Source organism: Ciconia boyciana, chromosome 6 (genome assembly GCF_034638445.1).
Source record: "Ciconia boyciana chromosome 6, ASM3463844v1, whole genome shotgun sequence".
NCBI lineage: Eukaryota > Metazoa > Chordata > Aves > Ciconiiformes > Ciconiidae > Ciconia > Ciconia boyciana.
In genome coordinates, this window is record NC_132939.1 from 2,429,391 (window position 1) to 2,438,802 (window position 9,412).

A 9,412-nucleotide genomic window follows, 5' to 3' on the forward strand; every position below is an offset into this window, starting at 1 on the left:
TTCCCTTAATGAACCTGAATCTTTAAGAGGGAGAAAAATCAAAGAACACAAGTAAGTTACAACTCTGGATAGAACAATAAGTCGTAATGATGCTGGGAACGCTGGGCAGGAATGTAGTAGAAGAAAATGGGATGCTGCTTTATTTTCATGGAAACCTAGCTGTCTGTTAGTAGGCAAGAACTGGCTGCTTAATTCTCTTGAGAAGCTTGCTGTTAAATGGATAACACTTCTGTAATGGCAGTCTCAAAGAAGGGCTACTTTTGTTCCGTTGCTGAGATTGTTCCAGGAAAGAGGAGAAACTCGTTATTCATTCAGATCTTTTTTAGTATTTCCTGCTTAGTTCTATTGTTAAATTTTCTCAAAAGCTCATCTGTGTCCATGGTGCATAGGAGGAATAACAAGACGATTCTGGTTATCTGCTCTGTTGTTCTTAAATAGTGGAGTAATAAATTGCTCTAAGCTTCTAAGGATGATATTTAAGTTGGCCAGTGCAGTTCTGAGGAGAAGTCATCATAGGAAGATACCCCAAATTAAAAAAAAAATTTAAAAATCCACATAGAAAAGCAGTTTATGTTAAAAAGCAGATGATAATTTCATTAAAGTTTATTTGCTGATTCCAACCATAACAATTCAAAGACGACAGGGGCAGTGTAGTCATGGACCTTGCCCTGTGTCCCTGAACCTGCTCATGCCAATGGCAGGAGGAAAGTCTGTAAGTCTGTCCTGACAAAATCACACTTGTTTTGTCCAATGTTAAGAAAGGAGTTGTGCATAAATTGAAAGAAACATCGGAGCTGACACTGAAGACAGAATCCATCTTGCCTAACATTACCTATTTCCTACGTGGATAGCTGCATTTGAGGAAGGCATTCAAGGCTTCATTTACAGTCATAGAAAGGAAGTAGGCACTTTGAGGCAAAATTCATGTAAGCTACTTAAAATGTCTCCTTACTTTGGGGTGAAATGAATAGAGGTGCTGGTTTCTCATTGCTGCTTATAAAGAGCACACAATGATTAGATAAACTGTAGAAGTCTGTCTCTGTAGGGGATAACACTTAGACAAATCACACCATCAGACTTTATAGGCATGTTAAATAACAGCCTGTCTACGGGTGAAACAAAGGAAAGAACACTATAACCTCATAATTACCTTTTCACTTCTCTTAAAACATTGACTTCAAGAAAAATGCCTCTCGTTTTCAGATTGTGGTCTTGCTTTGACCTTTCTGTTTAGAGTTCTGTAGAAAATGAGAACTGTTAATTGCAGGTATATTAAATGAATGCCTGAGCTTGCAAGCTGGAGCTTCTTACAGAAACAATTGAATGATTGAAAACTCTTGTACGCTGTTGCTATTTGCATTGTATTGCTAATAATTTTCTGTGCTATAGGGAATTCTAGACAAGTCAGTTGGACTATTTGTGTTGGTTTGTAGTCATACATTCTCTAGGTAATGTTACCATTTATTCTGGCAATAAGTTAGAGCTTTCTTTTTGTGTTGTTTTCACATAAATGACATTTTCTCTCTGGCCACAGATCCTCTAAGTCATGGGGTCATACACAGCAAGAGGCTGCAGAGGATTGCTGGCCTCATGACATGATCAGCCTTTATATGAGAACTAGAAGGAGCTGATTTGAAGGGAGGGTAATCATGATTTCAAGTTTTTGCTGGCCCTCATGAAACAATACCAACACATTGTCCTGGTTTCAGCTGGGATAGAGTTAATTTTCTTCCTAGTGGCTGGTGTAGTGCTGTGCTTTGGATTTTAGGATGAGAATAATATTGATAACACGCTGATGTTTTGGCTGTCGCTAAGCGGTGTTTACATTGGTCAAGGACTTTTTTTTTTTTCCCTTCAGCTCCCCATGCTCTGCCAGGTGCCCAAGAAATGGGAGGGGGCACAGCCAGGACAGTTGATCCAAACTGACCAAAGGGCTATTCCATACCATATGATGTCATGCCCAGTATATAAACTGGGGGAATTGGCCAGGGGGTAGCGGTCGCTGCTCGGGGACTGGCTGGGCGTCGGTTGGCAGGTGGTGAGCGGTTGTATAAATTTTTTTTTCCTTTTTTCCCTCCCTTGAGTTTTGTTCCTCTCTCTCTCCCGTTGTTTTCCTTCTCATTATAATTCATTATTATTATTATTATTTTGTTCCAATTATTAAACTGTTCTTATCTCAACCCACGAGTTTTCTTACTTTTGCTCTTCCGATTCTCTCCCCCATCCCACCAGGGGGAAGTGAGTGAGCGGCTGCGTGGTGCTTAGCTGCCGGCTGGGGCTAAACCACGACACACATGCAAGCTGAATTCCAGTCCACGTTCTCCTTATTTGCTCTAAAGATAGTTTACATTGCTGGCAGTCTTCCTTATTGGACCATTAAGATGTATTTTTACTGATTTACAGTCTGTAGTCATCTGGGATAGTTGATTAATACTAGACACATGACCGGTCCCTGAAATCACAACCGGATCAGAAGAGAGATACAGTCCTCTCCTCAACTCAGATAAGCAATGTCCGCAGTAGCCTATATATAGATGTTTGTGCTCTGGATACTTTCTAGGATTTGAGTGATTATTTCTCTACATGGATTACAGAAGTAGCCTAGAAGTTAGGCTTAGACAAGTAACTTTTAATTGTTTAAATTGAGTGATGAACCCGTACTAAGAATATCAAATGAAAGAGCAGAGAAATGACTAACAATCAAAACACGGTAATTTTCCCGTATTCCTCTGGCAGGGCTTTCCTTCATCACTCCCCTCCCCAAACCAGGGCATCCAATACATCCCTGTCATGTGTCACGGTTTAGCCCTTGCCCAGAGTTTCAGAAGGTCCATCACTGGCCACTGGAAGCCTCCATGGAGCTTTCCCATCTCTTCACAGACAGTTTGAAAGGGGAGAAATAAAGATCAGTTCTGCTGTGGTGTTTTGCTTTCCTCCCATGTGATTGCTGTGGTCAATATCTAAGGTCTTGCCTCAGGAGGGTCATCTGTGAACTCATACCCCAGAGCTTCAAGCTGTGTTCTGTGAAAGTGCTGAGGGACAGGGTATGGGGATAGGAAGGGTAGGATCCATTTTGTATAATTTCAGCAGCATAAAATTGAGCTATGCAAGCCTACCCTACCTGTCCGGGCTTATTTTATAGTCAGTGTAGGGAGGGAGAGACCTGCAGAAAGCAATACATGCCATTTTCCTTAGAAACTTATTTTACAATGGGATGAGTCGTCCTTTGGAAGTACCTATTTCTTACCAATGACAGCAAAAAGAACCCAACTAACTTAGATTAGTAACTTTTAGATGCCTAAAACTAGTTAAGATGAATTTTCATGCATTTTTGGGGTTCCTCTGATCTCCAAAGCCTTTGAGGTCTGGTGTATTGACCAACACAGGGCAGAAAGGTTCTTTTTTACTTTCACCAGAAATCTCTCAAATTACCTGTGATAGTGTCAAAATAAATTGTAATGTTACACGGTTGCTGTCTAACTGGGCTTGGCTAAAAATAAAAGACAACTGAAAGTTGGTGGAACTTGTCACCTTATTCCAGGAATGTAACTGGGGGACCTATATCATGACCTGAGTCACCCAAGACATTTTCTGGAGTAAACAGTCACACCCAGAAAATGATTCCGATTTTAGGATGCACCAAGCCTTCACCAAGAATGAAGGACCTTGAAAGACAAGATCAAGCTGTCTAAAATGGGATTCATCTCACTCGAGTGTCACCATCTAAAATTTTGGCAGTGAATTTATACCTGTCATCAGGCTTCCTTTCCCATCGACAGACGCGCATATCCAGGGTAGGATGCATCCATCCCATCCCTCTGTAACGGTTATAGGTGGAACTGAAGATGATGCACTCAGACCAGCCTTTAGACAGCCAAATACAGGTGAGATCCATTGCAACCAGCGTGCCTGGAAACACAGCTGGGAACTGAAGCCCTCCTTTCTGAACCCCCAGACTCTACATCTAATATCCTACCTTGAATGAATCAGCTTAGATTATTAGTCTTTTTTCAGGAACATAGGCATTTCTGGTTTGTCTGTGCCTTTATCCACATTGATATTTACAGGATTATTTAACTGACCTGTGTTAGCAGTTATTTTATTAGATGCTCTTTTGTAATCCTTGTATTTCCTGTAAACATAAAGGTGAGCAAGACAGATCTGCCCTGCCTAGAATTTTTTCTGGCAGCAGCAGCAATGTGTCTTAACTTTTGTAGTTAAGTTAAATTACACACTTTTTCTGGAAAGGTAAAATTAATACCCAGAATTAATTTTCTAGGGGAGTGAGTCTAATTCAAATTCAAGTAATAGTTTCAGCCAAAACAAAAATGTGGTGAAAATTGCTTGGAAAATCTAAAAATATTTGTGTTTGAACATTTAAAAACAAAATTCATGGCTTTCTTTTCATCAATTGCTTAACAACTGATCAGCCTCAGGAAAATAAACCTACAAAATATTTTGTAAGAAATCCCAGAATGAGATGCAATATTTCATTTCATTTTAAACTCAATGATTTGTGTTTGTTCCAAACTACATCTTTTCTTTGTGTCTAAAAAAAAAAAAATATCTGCTTATTTTCCAGCATTTCAATCCACTTTTTCCAGTGTTCAATTTCACTGCTGACTCAGAAAGGTCATTATTAACTGTGCCTGAACTCCTTACTCTACTGTTCACACAGGTAAATGTGCAGCAGCTATTTTACTCAATTAATATGTTTTTCCTCAAGTGATATATCATACAAAGTTTCTTCTATCCCTGCACTATGGTCTGACTCGTCAATAAAATCCCACCTGAGCTCCCATTTCATATACAAGATGCAATACTTCTGAGACACGGGAAGGAGTTCCACATAGAAAGTGTGCAAAGCTCTCTTTGAATGTCCTCCTAAGCCTTCCTTTCAATGGGCATCATCTAAGCCACTGGTTTCTCCCTCTGATATTGGGTGAGATGCTTACAGTTCCGCTACCTCCGTCTTGTGAAGGGTGTAACGTGGTTGTGCGTTGCTTGACTGATCGCCTGACAAATCTTATGTGTACGAAGCCAAACACAAGGTAATGAAATGCCTGAAGAAAACTGCACTGCACCGACTCGGTTCGTTCTCTTGGGTTTCACCAACCGTGCGGAGGTGGAGATATCTTTGTTTGGGCTCTTCCTACTCATCCACGCCACCACTTTGGAGGTGAACACTGGCCTCGTTGTGCTCGTTCAGCTCAATGCCTGCCTTCATATGCCCATGTACTATTTCTTAAGCAATTTATCTTTCTTAGACCTTAGCTGTTCATCTGCCATTGTTCCCAAGATGCTGGTGAATCTGTTAGCACAGCAGAAGACCATTTCTTTAATTGGCTATGCAACACAGATGTTTCTCCTTGCCTTTGCTGATGCGAAGTGCCTCATTTTGGCTGTGATGGTCTATGACCGCTACGTGGCCATATGTCATCCTCTTCTCGACACTGTTGCCGTGTCCCACAGGGTCTGCACCTCCATGGTAGCTGGGGCTTATCTCAGTGGGGGTCTGACCTTGCTGGTGCACACGTCTTTCATGTTCACATTGTTGTTCTGGGGCACCAACGTGATCAACCATTTCTTCTGTGACGTTCCCCCACTGATGGAGCTCTCCTGCTCCAATACACACATCGGTGAGGTCCTCCTCTTCACCCTCTGTGGCTTTACACAAACCAGCACCTTCCTGACCATCGTTCTCTCCTATGCCCGCATCCTCAGCACCATCCTCCGGATCCAGGTGGCAGATAGCAGGTACAAAGGCTTCTACACCTGCACCTCCCATCTGACGGCCGTCAGGTTATTCTACGGCTCCCTCTTCTTCACATATTTACAGCCCAGCTCCAGCTACTCACTGGACGTAAAGTGATCTCTGCATTTTATACTGTCGTCTTTCCCGTGCTGAACCCCCTGCTTTACAGCCTGAGGAACAAACTGGTGAAGGCTGCCCTAAGGAGAACAGAAGAGTGTTTTCTCAGTTATTTTCTTAGAAGTGAAAAAGCTATAATGTGTTTCTGGTGCAACACACAATAGAAATACCAGCAATGGGATCCACCTGAGCAAATGTAGGTGACTTGTTAGGAATATCTGCATCTGAACTAGCATTTGGTAGTCACTGGAAAAAAGTAGTCAACTTAGAAAGCGATTCACCTTATCATAAAATAGAAGCCCAGGTTGGATGGATCCCATCCCAGAAGGATCTCTTTCTCCTCACTGTCTATAAAGGGAGTCTATCCCAAATGCAGAAGAAAGTTCTGTTTTTGCAGCTTACAATTATTGAGAGAACTCTCAACCGAGATGTTTTAAAGAAAAGTCCAATTTTGACAGCTACTACATATGGGTGTGATTGCATGTATTAAATTTGGAAAACTAAAAGCTTTTGTACAGTGGAAAAGACTTCCCTTATCGGCAGTGTCGTGGTTTAACCCCAGTTGGCAACTAAGCACCACACAGCTGCTTGCTCACCTCCTACCCCCCCAACCCCGGTGGGATGGGGGAGAGAACCTGAAAAAAACAGCAACAACAGCAGCAAACAACAAAAAACCAAACCAAAACCCGTGGGTTGAGATAAAGACAGTTTAATAGGACAGCAAAGGAAGAGAAAATAATAATAATGATAAAAGAATATACAAAACAAGTGACGCACAATGCAATTGCTCACCACCTGCTGACCGATGCCCAGCCCGTCCCCGAGCAGCGATCGCTGCCCTCCAGCCAACTCCCCCCAGTTTCTATACTGGGCATGACGTCCTATGGTATGGAATAGCCCTTGGGCCAGTTTGGCTGTGCCCCCTCCCAGCTTCTTGTGCACCCGGCAGAGCATGGGAAGCTGAAAAGTCCTTGACCAGTGTAAGCACTGCTGAGCAACAACTAAAACATCAGCGTGTTATCAACATTATTCTCACCCTAAATCCAAAACACAGCGCTATACCAGCTACTAGGAAGAAAATTAACTCTGTCCCAGCCGAAACCAGGAGAGGCAGCCAGCTCTGCCGTACCCTCTGTAGAGAGAGGAATCTCATCTGCTCACAATATAGTTTATCGTATTTTTAGGACTGGACTTGTTCAAGTTTCACCAGGTGTCCTTCCTGCCTGTTCTGCTCCCACCAGACATCTTTCACGCTTGTTCTCATCCTGTGTTCTTACCTTGAAGATTTTACTACTTGCATATAATTTTCCATAATCTGTTTCTGCCTCTATACCACAAGCTCTTGTCTCCCTTCTCGCGGCATAATTACTTTTTTGTTTCTGCTTAACTGTGTTACGAAATGCTTGTTGATGGTTATGGTATCGGCAGTGTCACAGTGTTACAAAAGACATACACCGATATCAAGATACGCTTTTGTAGTACACTGTGTCTGGATTCAATATAAACAAATATAAATTCTATCCTGCTTAATATACTGGTACAGCATAGGTGCAGTGGGCCCCTGCTTTGGCTCCTGTCATTTCACCACTCAACCCTTTTTTTATTGGCTTTCCACTTGCTGGTGTCTGTAGGAGCCCTTCTAGTTGCCCTTGCCCGTTCCTCGGCACTCTAACCTGCAGCTAAACTACTGAGTTCCTAATCCCATCCTTTACAAGCCCAAGAAATGCTCCTGTGTTCCCTCTCGGCCCCTGGGAGCCTGCTCCTGCAGAGTGGTGGTGAAGGAGATGGGGAGTGGCAGCTGCCCCCCGGCCAGGCAGGCAAGGTAAAGAGGAGGGGCAGGACCCTCCAGGTGAAAGTGCAGTAGTCAACAGCTTGAAGTGCAAGCGGCAGCCAACTATGGGTGGCATCACTCAAGGAACAACACTGGGGCCCATCCTGTTCAGCATCAGCATCATCAGCTACCAACACAAGGGGCAGAAGGCACCTCGGCAAGTCTGCAGGTAATGGTAAACTGGAGGGGGAAGCGGTTCCTAGCCATGAAGGCAGGAGTAGTCTTCAGAGGCACCCTTGATGAGCTGGAGAAATGGGCCAAGAGGAACCTCCTGAAGTTCAGCAAACACCCTGTGCTGTCCCTGAGCCAGAATACCCCCCAAGCATCAAGACAAGTTGTGGACCCACTGGTTGGAGCAGCTCAGCCGAAAAGCATTGGGATGCTGGCAGGCAAGACTAGATGACTCCCTCAGACCCCTCCCAATCCCAGTGATTCTATGATACCTAATAACTGTATCTCCTGAAGACCAACTTGACTTGGCCCTGGGTTTCTTCATCTTCTTTCGCATGTCCCCACCAAAAAATACGTAATCGTGGCTTTTTGTAAACAGTGCAAATGGTCATTTCTTAGGTTAGCAACCGCAGCGGAAGAAAATTTAGTGTGTGTGTGCCTGTTAGGTACAAACGTCAGCAACAGAAAATTGAAGATGCAACTTAACCCTGCTGTGAAGTTGCAAGATACTGTTGTATTTGGTGCAGTTTCTGTTAAGAAGATATGCCAAGTGTCCTCCTCTTTACCTTCCTCCTATAGATTGTAAACATCTCTCTGTAACCTTCTCCCTTCCACCTTCTCCCCAGCTTTCACCTCCCTCTGTGTCAAGAGTCCAAGGTCCAATTCTAAGACGGCCCAACTGTGTAACCTTGGCTCAGGCTGCTGAGAAAACCGAGTTGTGGAAAGAGCTGTGAGATGGTGCGTAGGAAGCTCCTACAATCAGAGGCAGAGCTCGACTGTTCAGTCTGGAGTTGCTAGTAGCTCACAGGATCAAAAGGACAAATACCAGCACAGAAATTATTATAATCACAAAAGAGAATGAAAATAGAGAAATAGTCACAGAATCACAGCATCATTTAGGTTGGAAAAGACCCTTAAGATCATCGAGTCCAACCATAAACCTAACTGCCAAGTCCACCACTACACCGTGTCCCTAAGCGCTGCGTCTTTTCAATACCCCCAGGGATGGTGACTCAACCACTTCCCTGGGCAGCCTGTTCCAATGCTCGACAACCCTTTTGGTGAAGAAATTTTTCCTAATATCTAATCTAAACCTCCCCTAGTGCAACTTGAGGCCATTTCCTCTTGTCCTGTCGCTTGTTACTCGTTACTGCCACTTATCCATGTACCAGTGTCATCAGTGGCCTGGTGTTGGATGCGGCGAACGATGGCGGCTTGGCAACGGTGACTTTCTGCTCTGGGGAGGAGGCAGAGGCCGAGGCCTGCCTGGCCAGCGGAGACTCCTCTGTGTCCTACCAGAGGAGTGGCCACACAAATGTTTACCCTGGAGCTTGTTAAATTCTGGCTGTCGTTTGTTTCTATGCACTACTGACAAACATCACCCAGGCCCTGCCATGCACAGGCCGCATCCCCCTCGCTGGGCCCCTCAGCACAGGGCAGCCCAGGCCTGGCTGTCTGCGAGCCAGCTGCTGAGGCCCCCCTCACCCCAGAGCACTGGGAGATCCCAGCCCAGGGGCTGGCGGCTGCCTGGCCTGCCC

The 9,412-nt window shown here is 44.1% G+C and overlaps 1 protein-coding gene across 1 annotated transcript; it reads left to right on the forward strand.

Moving 5' to 3' along the window:
• Positions 1-5,059: 5,059 nt before the first annotated feature.
• On the forward strand, positions 5,060-5,993 carry LOC140653168 (olfactory receptor 5AS1-like). Its single transcript, XM_072864906.1, is given in 3 exon segments — positions 5,060-5,861; positions 5,864-5,959; positions 5,962-5,993. Coding segments are annotated over 3 exon segments (930 nt in total).
• Positions 5,994-9,412: the final 3,419 nt, after the last annotated feature.